Here is a 13,101-nt window from a genome sequence, read left to right on the forward strand (position 1 = left end):
CAGCAAACATATTTCTAATTTAAGTCTAATGTATTTATACATATATAGTCTAGTTTTCTATATAGCCTTTAGTCTAAAAGACTCTTCTTTTCAATACTGCAGTTGAGACTGTATGGAAATGGGTTTTTTTATTTAGTTTTTGTGTTCCTATATCATCCTATGTGGTGACAGTACATGATCAGTGTGAAGACAAATTGCAGGAGCCATTATTCCCCGTTTGATGACATTGATATTTCCGATTCCCTTAGATAATGTTGTTTCTCAAAGGCAGCTAAACACCAATCTAGTTCCTCATACCATCCAAAACAATGTTACTGCATCCCAAAGCATTTTCAAACAAATCTGTATAACCAAAGCCAATATCCAGTGCTGTATGTGCCTTATCTAAGGACGAGTACTTAGGGAAACAATGTATGACTTTTTGAGCACCAAGTAGTTCCTTTGTTTGGAAGAAAACTGTCAACTGTCAGGAGTTCATTTTTTGTTTTTGGGCCGTGGGCTTTTTCTAGTCATTCCCAGATGACAAAAGTTTTGTACACTTTATTGAGCCAGGATTCTTGGGAGCAACACAATTGAATTTATATGAATCATTGAAGTGAGAATTAAAAAATCTCTAGTCTCATAAAACCAGACTAAACACCACACTGCATTTGTGCTTTACTAGCAAACAAGAGTAATTATTGGTTGTTTAAAGCTCTAACACCAAATCAATCTCTTAAATCAAAATTATTAAGGACACAGTGAAATGTCAGAGTATTTTAAGGTTCTGTACTGTGATGTGGTTCGGCATCTGACGGGAAAGGGTATCACTTTGAGAGGGATATGATCTGATTTGGGATTTGATATGAAAAAGTGAGTGCAACTTAGCAAAATGGAGTGTCTGGAGAACCATTGTGATTTGCAGCTGTAGAGGACTGTTGGCCTTCACCCACAACTGATGATCTGTGTTGTTAGATCAGGAAGTGGAGGACAATGGAGAAATGAATAAATTACACTGCAACCACACAATTTTTGAAATATTAACGTAAATGTTTTTCCCTGTGGATCTCCAAACACACACCCCTGCAAGCACCAGGCTACGAGATAACAATAATGCTAGTCTAAAGTGCTGTTAATTGAAGTTGGGAGGGGTTAGCTAAGCACCCCATTACCTGAAATTTCACAGATAGCAAGAGATAACCAAACAATTAATGCAGGACAATGGAATAAGACCTTTGAAAATTTATTTTTATTTGACTGTTTTATTTCTTTAATTGTGCTTACTGTGGATTGGGCACAGGTGTTTTTTAGGAACATCTTGCTTTGGTTTTCTTTTGCTATCAAATTTTAGGAACATTTTCCTCAAACATCTTTAAAGCAAACCACAAATGAACAGGCCTACCTTCCTGTACAGTACAAATGTTTGTATAATTGGTATTCATGCTTTTAGCTTGTCATTGTTGTTGGTCACAGAAACGGGGGCTTCACAGCGTTCAGGGACCAGGAGGGAAAGAGGAAAATGGAGACTTATCACAGCGCCTCACATCCACTGAGTCAAACTGCGAGGTAGGTAAAGCCGGGTATGTTAGATTTACATAATTATCAAATTCATCATACAGTAAAGTGGACAAATTAATTAGTTTAGCTAGTTGTCGGACCTGGCCTCTTCATCACTTTGTTTTCAGGTTTGGCAAATAGGCCGTTATTATTTTTATCGTCTCACACTCAGGAAGACAGACTCCCCATGGAACCTTCATATACAAGACAGATGACATGAGGCTGCTGTATGCATCGCTTTAAGTATGTATGTGTTTGCAGGCCTGTTTGTACCGTGGTTGAGTATCTCTGCATGAATTTTGTGCGCCTTTCTAACAGAGAGACTAATTAAAAGGCAGAGAATATGCATGAAACGGCACAGGCAGTTTACAGATACATTATCAAAAAGACTGCCAGGCATCTCAACATGCAGTAAGAAATATTCAACCTCTGGCAGGGCAGAGGAAAAAAAACGGTGGAAAGTCTATGGACTTGTCAAAGAAAAAATACACAGAGTTTATATCTATTCACACTAGTCCCATTTCTTTGGGGTAGTTATACCCAAAACAACAGCAGCAGAGGAGAAAGTAGCATGAGGAGGTGGAGGCAGGCTGCCAGATGATTAGCGCCCCCTCTTAGAGACTCCTGGTTGATGTCCTCCTGGTTGGGTGAGCCGTGCGGAGAGACTGAGGCTATTGGGTGGTTGTTGCGGTTGGAGCACATATCGTACAGGTTTCCGGAAAACTGCATCTTCTTGGATTCCTGGCGGAGAGATTCCCAGACAGCTGCAGCTTCCTCCGGACAGCCGGCCATCGCCACGTTGGCACAGTCATGGAACTCATCCCATGACCTGAAGAAAAGAAGAGGAGGGTGAGAGAGAGGAAGAGACAAGAGGACTCTGTCAGATGTGACATGGGACAACTTGTAACAGACCTAAAACCAAATGAGTGAAAAGGTTATAGTAAGTCATAACAAATAGTAAAAAAACTAAAATATTGGACGGCTTGAATTACTAAAGTTCCTGTGTTTATGACAAATGGATGGATGATGGAAACCTTTGTTCAGCAAATCTCACTGCAGCGTCAGATGTGGCCCTATCTGCTGACCTCAAATAGGGCCACAAAGAAACACGTATTATTTCACACAAACAACATTTAGTTATATTTAACATGTTAATTCTAATCGTGTTCTGAATTTATTCTTTTTAAAGAATACAATTTCTTAACCACTTTCATTTAATAAAAAAGAACCAATGAGAGTGCTGATGAAGAGTAGTATTATTGATAAAATGGTACCTGTCCCTAAACACAAGTTTAACACTACAATTAAAGTATGCTTCTCCAGTAAAATGTGGCCATTTCCACTATTGAATCAAACCACATCTGAACCCAAGCTAATAATCTCCCAGAGACGCATGATTACTACTGTATGCTCACATGATTTAACTAATGAAGATCTAAACAGACAGCTCTGATAATAACTGACGAAGATGAAGTGACAGTGAGGCATTAATCCTTTCACCGAGTAAATCAAAGTAAATCTATTTGTTTGCTCCCTTGGCCTCTTTTTGCTGTTGCCAAGAAACCATCTGCTGACCTTCACTGCTCTGAGAGCAAAGGTTGCCCTGTGGTTTAGACTGAAACGTGGAAAAACCTTCATTAGTTCAGAGATTGGAAAAGCTGTCAGGAACTGGGTTTTTGTTGAATCACTGCTGTGTTATATCCATCAGAAACAAAACAGAATTTTGAAAGATGTTCTTAGACCTGAGAAGAGTAACAATAAGGAGGGGGAAAAGGAAAGTAGAGGAGGGAACGATGATGAAGAGGAGACAGAAGGAAGTAATCTTACACAGAGCTCTCTTGGATATAAACACATTTTTTTCAGTGAAACACCATTAAACTTTATTCCAGTAACCTTCAAGGTCCACATCCAAAGCTGTGTCTGTCTGACTGTAATTGGCTGCTAATTCTCCCTCTCATGAATGTGTTGACTAAGTTGTCTCTGAGGAAATACTGGCTGAGTGTTAACTAGAAGAAGAGAGAGGGAGGGCTGGTGGAGAAAGCAGAAGCAGATGGCTCTGATCAAAATTTGCCTGACACAAAACACTTAAAGCACTTTAACACACAAAAACACATTAAAAGTCCACATAATTAATACCAGCATGCTGCCTTCCCACTTTCATAACAGAGGAGATATGTGCTTATGTCATCCAGACACAGAGTCTTACATACTCGTTTGCTGTCTAACCTGTAGTCAGATAAGGAGATTGATACACGTCCTCATACCTTAACGGCAAAACTGATCAATCGTCAAGCGTTCCAAAAAGACATATAAGACAGTTGGAGACCGTTCCCCATTTCGAAATGTACGATTTTTGGCAAACTCCCAGTCCAGCGGCAGGAGTACGATAGTCATGTGATCTAAGTCACATGACATTTAACATGTGGTAAAAGATGTGAAACTCTTGTAGTTTGGTTAGTTTCAGGCAACAAAACCACTTGGTTAGGTTTAGGCTAAAGATTGCGGTTTGGGTGAAAGTAAGTACATTACGTAAGTCGCATGACGTAATTAATAGAAGTCATGTGATGTGAGTCATCTACAGAATATCATTTAGCTTAAAATATGTCAACTATCACGCGGGACTCGAACCTCGATCGAGTTAGTGAAAGTCCTTAGTTTACTGCAAATTATTCTCTGTGTTCTGAACAGATGTTGGTCGACAACATGTTTAGCCTAATATATCCTTCGCTAAACCCAATCAGCATCATAGCTTGGCAACTGTAACAACTCTTTATCATAATTAATTCTAGGACTAACTAGCTCTAAACTGCATAACAAGCACAATGGTGAGGTCGCTGACTTTTTGCCTATAACAAGCAGGCCCGCCCACAGAAATGACTGAGCCCCTGAAAAGTTCCAGTAAATAGGCGCTCCCCAAATCTGCTTTCTCTTGTTAACGCATGGTGTGCTCTCTCTCTATCTCCTAAATAAACACATACATGGCCTGCCGCATGCGGTGTACTTTTGATGTTTTGACGTTGTGTACAACAAACATTACTCCATACCATACTATTTTCAGTAGAGGGGATTTTCATAATGAAACAGGCTACATTTTACTAAAGCAACATTAAATAAAATGCAATTTTCTGTTGTTTTAATGAGTAATAGTGAGTATTTTGGTTCAAATAAAATTTGGTTATCTTTGCTTATATTTAGGATGACCATCACTAGTGCAGGACTGCATGGGGCCCCCCAGTGGCAGGGCCCCAGAAAGCTTTCCCTTGCCCCCGCCCCCCTGGAAGGCCCTGATAACGTGTATGAACGTGTATGCCTAATGGAGCTTTAAGCCTCAGTCTTTTAGCAAAATATGCACACAGTCGCACACAGTCATCAAGTGCATATCTAAGATCCTTTTCACAGGACTCTTGCTTTTAAAACAAGTCACCTGGAAACATTAACAAGTCAACTGGTGGCAGCCTTTTAAACTGTCTTGTGGAGGTAATGATAAAATCTGCTAGCAACAATTGCCAATTCTGCTGGAAAACCCCATGCTCGCAGGTTAGACTTGAGAGAAGGCTGCTTTTGTTTACCTCTCTCTGACCCATTGTTTCAAATATTACTAAGAATTTCAAGTTGAAAAATTGGTACTAGTAGAGCATGTACAATGGAAGACAATATGGAAATTTATAAATATTTAAAATATTTAATCATGAATAATATAAGAGACACTGTTATCCAGTCATCACATGACAAGGCTTAAACTGGATATTTTCTCTTGTACATTTACCTTACACATACAATAAATGCAAATGTTCTGGTACCAAACCTTTATTTTTTCAGGAACCCAAACTTTATGTTAAAACTATTAAATCCTCTTTTTAAAAAAACTGTTTTTAAAACGTTATCCATTTGTACGGCTATCCAAAATGCATCAAATAATTATCGTGGATGATTAAACTTTATTTATTTTTAATTTATTTAGTTTTCTATACTCGTCTGGGCATTCTTGTATTCACTGAAACTGTAAAAAAATAAATACATAAAAAGAACAAAAAGCTTAACAGGCCTAGGAACCAGAGGTGGAGGAGAGTCAGACTCGAGATGCAAATTTGAAGACTTGAGACTTGCTTGACTAAAACAGATAAAAGACTCGACTTGACTTTGACTTGGTGTTCATGACTTAAGACTTGACTTAGGCTTGAGACAGATGACTTGAAAATGGCTTGATTTTTAAAATAAATATTTAAATCGCATTCAATTAACTTAGGATATGCCTTGAATAGGCGTTTAAAATGATTTTTTACTGACACATGTTTGTATTACGCTATTTTTCTACCCCTTTTCAATAATCAATGAAGCCAAATAATAGAAACACCTCTGTGTACAGGTGAGGAGGTTGGGACTCGATGGTCAATTTGCACAAACTATAACTACTTTACTACAGTAGCATTGTGTTTGAGCTGTGGAAAATGTCAGCCAAGAGTGTGAAACACTGTCACTGTTTCTGCACCACAGTCCATTATAAACCACATTATAAACCACACATTAGATACATTTTATACAAACATTGATTGACAAGGGAAACAGATTCATTCTCTCTGTGATTATAGACCACTGCCAAAACTTCCCGCCATCAATAATAGCTCGCCCATGGTCAGATTATGGTGCTCCGAGAGCGGCAAAATATATAAATAAATAAATACTTTGATAGTGGTGCTGAAATAGATCTCAGTTACGGCAGCAACAGTTACTCACATAATCACTTCCTCTTTAGTGGTTTTGCCTGCAAAATAAAAGCGCAAGAAGTTTGAAATGCAGTATTTGGAGATGAACTGAGCTTTTACTTTGAAAAATTCTGAATGACATTAAAAGAGTCTGTAGCCTGCTTGACCCACCTCTTTACGAGCCATCAGAAAACGTGATTCCCCTAAATGTCCTCTGCCTGAAGATTCAGAGAAATGAAAAAGCGTCCGTAGGTTGATGGATGCGGATCAAACACAGAAACAATAACAGTGCAGCACATGCCGTGATCTGAGAATCCATTTGTTTTTGTTTGTCCCAATGAGTGATCAAACACACATACCTTGAGCTGCAAGTCCAGCGCCTTACCAATTGAGCTAACAAAACATGTGAGTGCAGGTCAATATTATGCCTTATATTCTTATCCACATCCAACGGTTGAAAATATTGCTTCATTGCAAAACTTATTTGCTGACCCCCGCACTACATTAATACTACTTCTTCTTCTTCTAACGTACATATTCAGCATAGTGATGAGAGTCTACACTGCCTGAATTCTACCATTAGCAAGGCGAGTACTGGTTCCCTTAGCTGCCTCTGTCACATATGCTGCATTCACATGTCGGCAGAAAGGGAAAAACAGGAAAATGCCACTGCTAGCCTGATAGTCACATCAGACAATAGTCCTAAATGCACTACTTTTGTTGTGTTATTTAGGGATTCCTTAAAACAAAACAGATTCTCTGTATGTATAGTTAAATAAGCTGACTTGACTGTATTAATATAAATCTTTAATTTTATTAAATGCAATTGCAATGATGGCTTTGCAGCTTTTAGCCAACAGTGTGTTGACCCTTCTGATGTTTTCTTCACCAAGTGAGAGAGATCCTGGCTGTAAGAAATTCCTGATATTTCTTGACTTGAATTTAAGACTAGGAGGCTGACAGGAATTATTTTCCAATGGGCTGCTTGTATATATGAATGGTATGACATGAAGGCAACGTACAGTCTCTGGTCCGTCACGTGATCCTTGCTTTGTAGGCCGTAGCAGGCCAGCTTCCATTTCAAAACTAAGCTAATCACATCTTTAATATATCTCTGTGAACTAATATCAAACTTCTCATCCATAACACAGCAAAAAGCAGCTTTGCACAGCCGTTGTTCTGAGATGAGTCTTTCAGAGAGTTATACCAAAGGAAAGGTACACTAGAGAGACAAAGATCTAATGTATTGTTGATGAGTCCAGCTCTGAATGGAGCAGTTTATCAGTTTTGATTTATCACTGTAGTTGGCGAGCAATCGATCAGCAGAATCTAATTCAGCCATATAAGATCAATCATGATGGAATGGGACGCTTTCCTTTGTTGCAGTCCCACGTTGTGATGCCCTGAAGGCGTACATCATGGCTGATCTTGCAAAGTGTATCTGTAATTCTCACCTAAACTAAACTCCTGTATCATAACTCTTGAAGAAGTAAGAAGTGGCAACATTTTCTCCTTTCAGAGGACTTTTCTTAGCTCAACTGTATGTCATTTTGAGGACATTTGCTTCTGATCATAAGTACAGAAATGCAAGCACACAGACACACACACATATTTTCATATCTCCGTCTGACAGATTCCAGCGCACATCTTCCCCTTTGCTGTTAACTGTACACAAATATATTGCAAGTTCTTTACATCCTTTAGCCACTTATTCACTTCGACACAGCAAGGAAGGCACACTAATGAACACACCCACATGCAGCTTTGTAAAATTAACAGTCACCATCACCGCTGCAGGCCTGGCCTCCCCTACTGACTCTGCAAGTGTGTGTGTGTGTGTGTGTGTGTGTGTGTGTGTGTGTGTGTGTGTTTGGCCTGCGTCCAGGGCTAAAATACTCCAGTGGTCCTCCTTGACAGAATGCTGCCAGAGGAGGACGGCTGCCTACGTGCTGCTGTGGGAGGAGCAGCTTATGGAGTGTGTGTGTATGTGTTTGGGGTGTGTGTGTGTGTGTGGGGGGGGGGGGGCAGCATCTGGCTATTGTTTGTGTACCTGAGTGTGTATACATGTGTGTTTGTGAGGATGACACACTCAGATAGAAATGGCATCATGTGCAGTGGTGCAGAGTTTTTGGTGTGTATGGGTCTGAGTTTGCGTGTGTCTTCCTGCAGTGTGTGTGTGTGTGTTCGAGTGTAGGTGTGTGGGTCTTTGCTCAAGTCACAGGTGGTGCAGAGGCAGCAGAAACACAGTGAGTACACTGACAGACAACCAGCTGCTTTCACAATAACAAAACCTCCTGAGAGCATGTCTGTTCTGCAGCTAACATGCTGCTGCTGACATCCGAAAACCTCCAAACCCAAGTTCTGATCATATTTTTTGTTCTTTTCTGACTTGAAATTAATGTACACAGCCCAGTTTCATTGCTCTGTCGTTCATTGCTCATTGCTGTTCATTGCTATGTCACAGGATGCATTAATCTGGGGCAACCTTTCACACATTTACATTTAGCAAAACAAACTTGTTTAGGGAAATTGGAGAAGGCAATAGAGTGCAAGTGAGGAGAGCAGAGCAGTGTGAAACATAGCAGAGCAGCACAAGAGTAGTTTTAAGTATTTTTAACAAAACTTGATATTGCTGTAGCTGATGGAGCAGGAGTGTTCGGAACAAGGGGTTTTTGGAACAAGTTACTATGTGTAATTTTAAAGGAAGTTTGACATTTTGATAAATATGCTTAGTTGCCTTCTTGTTGGGAGTTAGATGAGAAAATTGATACCGCTCTCATGTCTGTTCTATAAACATGAAGTTGGAGCCAGCGGAGGGTTTAGCTCAGCTTAGCTTAGCACAAAGACTGGAAGCAGGGGGAAACAGCTAGCCTGACTCTGTCCAAAGGTTAAAAAACAAAAATAAAAAAGTGCCTTGTGCCAAAAAAAGACACAGTGCCAGCACCTCTAAATGTTAATATTAGCTGTTCCTTTAAAGTTTTGGTAAAAATCAAACACTCCCAAGTCGTCACATACTGTACGGAATGGTCAAACCTGTTGGCGTCAGTTTGTAACACACTGGCGAGCCCTTTAGAGCCATAATTCCACGCACTGGGGGAAGCCATGTAGCATCATTTATGAATGCTAAATAAAGGTAGGTGTAGGATCTTTAACACAAAAGTCAAAGTAAGGAGGTGGTTGGGGTGGACGGGTGACCCAGAAACCAGACTTTCAACCAGGAGACCAGTGTTTGATTCCCATGGGACACAAAAAGTTTATTCAAGTTATGTATGGTTACGTAGATTGCGTAAGTTGTACAAGTTACGTTACTTAACTTCCGTAAGTCACATAATGTTGTTATTTAACCCCAAACCATGACGTGTTCCTAAACCTAACCAAGTGGTTTTGATGTCTACACCAAACCTAATTGTGACGGTTCTCAACAGTAACCACTAGTTTTATTTTGAAAGTCTAACTGGACGTGTGCAGTCATTTTTAAACTAAACTGGACAAAAAACATTTGCAACCCTCATGAAATCATGTCTAGTTTGAAAGAGGGCAAAAAAAGAGTTGATCTTATTGATTTTATTCTTGTTACTTTATTTTAATTTCCTTTTTAACACTACATTACTACTTCACTAATTGCTAATACAGTGAAGACTTTCAGATTCATGAGCGTTACGCATTTTACTATGAAGTCATAATAGTACCAAGCTAGCTTAGAATATTCAACAAATCTATCCAAGTTTCACTGTCGTCAGAGCTGGAAATAACACAACATGGGTGTAAAAATGATTTTGTCTAAAACATCAGTTATGTGGGTGTTTTTTCACATCCTGCAGAAACCTCAGAGAGCGTCGTGACTATTCTGTCCAAGGTTGATGTGCTAAAAGGTTAAAAAAAACCTGACACAGCCTCTCAGATCCAGCGAGTTGCAAGAAGCAACGAAATGAAAAGAATTCTTGCTATTCTTGAGGATGCGTTTGACAAAGCTTTTATTTAAAAATCATCACACTTCAGCTGCAGTGGCCTTCATCAGGGTTACCAGGTTGACGTGCTTCAAGAAGGCTTCCATCACCTTGTTGAAGAGAAAAACATCTTTCTATTTTCCACTCACACAGGACTTGATCTATATTTTGCAGAAGCAGTATCTCAGCAGTGATGGTTTAAGCATTCCATTAACTTTTTTATATACATGTTAAACAATGTATTTTATGTGGCGTTTGTGAGCAGCAGAGGCTTTTACAGATCTATAATCACACATTCTTTTATGAGACAGCTTTTTGTAAAAATTTAAGAAAAGGGAAGAATTCCTTCTCATCATTTCTAAATCTACACACTAACCAGACAGAGAAGCAGAACTTGGGAATATTAAGGCATCTTTGTTTGGCAGCAGTTTAAATCCTAACTGCTGCATCCTAAATGAGTTGTAGAGCTGAAAGTGACTTAGAAGGCAGGAATAGAAATACAGACACTACAATGAGATGCAATGAAAACATGAATGGTCTTATCTAAATCTGTAGAGGATAAAAATATAAAGGCAACTCCAAAGGCTGCTGTGAAAGAAGACTGAGTGAAAGAGAACCTAACCTTGGGGGGGGGGGGTTGATGAATAATATATAAAGTATTGTTGTTCATAAACACAATATAATAATATGTATGTCTATTAAATAGTATGTATTATGGTTTTGCTGTGTTGTATACCTTGTGGCATACATCGCAATATCATTGTATTAATTTATAATATTAACACATTATATAACACGTTACATAGAGTTGAATGTATTTTTCACATTTGATATCAGTATCAATTATTTGATGGGGACTGGCCAGGGTCTCTCCAGATAACGAGCAAGAGATTTGTCTGCCATTCACAGGTGCTGCCACAGCAGTCAAGGCTGAACAGAGTACTAATATTCACAAAACACACATCAGGATCACCACACACCCCTGCCCGGCGTTACTGGCCTTTATTAATATATCACTGAGAAACACAACGCCACCAGAATAGAGAGGTCCAGGAAAAGAGGCATGGCCCACTGCATGATATTAAATCACATTTTTAAAATATATTTTCTGCTTTAAAGAATACAAAAATCTGCTATTGCTTGAGAGAGAGAGAGAGTTTTCTGATATCACCCATTTTAGCAATCACTAGACTGTAACCAAGGCAACAAATTCCACATTTTTTACCTTGCTCCTCTTATACTTTACAAATACTTTATCTAAAAGGTCTGAATGAGAAGTTTTCTCTAGAGTTATGCTCGAGCTACATCCTTTCATTTAGGCGAGACCTCTTTTCAGACTTGAAATAAAATGTTTTTATTTATTGCATAGTTTGTCTTTTGTGATTTATTAGATCTTTTCTATGACATCATTCAGATCACAATCTTAGATATGTCTTTAATCCCTCTTTGGTGTCTTTGATGGAGCCTATCCACTACTGCATGTCTAATCAACATAATTAATGGATTTTGGAGAGTTCACCTCATTTACACTATTTAGTTTGTTATCAGAATAGCTCAACATTATTCTGCCCTCCTGATCTCTACAGTACAGTATCAGAGTTTCTTGGAACCTCAAGATTAGGGGCGGCAGTAGCTCAGTCCGTAAGAACAAGTTCGGACCACAGATATGGAGTATGGACTGGTAGCTGGAGAGGTGCCAGTTCACCTCCTGGGCAATGGACTTAAGCAAGCCCCTCAACCGCTCAGAGCGCTGCACCCTCGCTATGAAATCTCTGTGTGTGTTTGTGCATGTGTGTGTATTTCAGACCTGTGTGTGTATAATACATTAACAACAGAGTGAAAAAACATTAATAAAGTATGTCTTCTTCAAGCTTACCTGATAAACGTCTACAGACTTCATAAGTAAATAAAGTGAGTGTGATCGACAGTGTTTGGCTTTTAAAGCCCTGTTCATTAAGACTCAAGTCTTGAATCAGTCCTTGACACAAATCTGGGGAATGATAAAACTGTTTTGAACTAGTAACTTGTAGATTGGACTAAAAAGAGATGTTCCATGAAGAGGAGGGCAGACCCCGAATAGTCGAAGATTCGATGCTTAGATAGGAGGAGCCTGATTTGACTGCCAATCTCATAGTCAAATCTTCCCAGAGGCTTATGAAACAAGGATTGTGCCATTTTGGCTGTATAAGGGTGTTCGATGTCTGATTTTACATAGAGCTACCGGGTTTCGCCCAATAAGTTAATGTACCACCTATTATGTTATGAATATCAACATAAAATGATGTAAATAAAAATGTGAAAATAAAGAAGCTTTTAATAAATCTTGTGCGTGAATAAATCCTAAATTGTAACCCTAACCCTTAAGGAAAGGGGGGTCAGCGCGCATGTGTGTGCATAGCGTGTGTGTGGTAGAAGAGGAATTAAAACGGAGCACCAGCTGTGCCAGTATTGTGCCGAGTTTTGCATGCACATTGCTGTTCGAAACATTTATCACCACTGATGAAACACGCAAAGAATAGTATATCGTTTTTAAACAGTACATGGAAAAGACCTGAGAGGAACTGCGAGGTGTGTGCAATTCTCAGTTTGGCAGGCATGCACATTTTTAATTTAGTGATTAGAAACCATGGCATGACAGTTACATATATATACATTATATCAGTATTGTAAACATGACGATGAAGCTTCCCTGACCATAACTAAGTACGTATTTAAACCCAAACCATTTTTCCTAAAGTCATTTTGGTGAGTAAACCTAACCAAACCTTAATCACAGTGTTGTCACAGTGATTTGACAAAGAATGTCATCCTGCTGACAGGACCATCAGATCAGAAAACGTTTTGTGTGTCGGTAGAGGGAATAGTTAAATTCAGTTTAATTTGGATAACTCCTGTGGATGCATTTATACCTAATA

At 39.1% G+C, this 13,101-nt stretch overlaps 1 protein-coding gene across 1 annotated transcript in view; it reads right to left on the reverse strand.

Moving 5' to 3' along the window:
- Window positions 1-1,206: 1,206 nt before the first annotated feature.
- nrn1la (neuritin 1-like a) overlaps window positions 1,207-13,101 on the reverse strand; it is a 65,981-nt gene continuing 54,086 nt past the window's right edge. Inside the window, exon 3 of the mRNA XM_038706963.1 lies at window positions 1,207-2,365. Within this exon, the coding sequence (XP_038562891.1) occupies window positions 2,071-2,365 (295 nt within the window). The 3' untranslated portion in view covers window positions 1,207-2,070. The remainder of the gene's footprint in view (window positions 2,366-13,101) is intronic.

Source organism: Micropterus salmoides, unplaced genomic scaffold, assembly GCF_014851395.1.
Source record: "Micropterus salmoides isolate LMB-PRFRI ecotype aquatic unplaced genomic scaffold, ASM1485139v1 Ms_hic_scaffold_8, whole genome shotgun sequence".
NCBI lineage: Eukaryota > Metazoa > Chordata > Actinopteri > Centrarchiformes > Centrarchidae > Micropterus > Micropterus salmoides.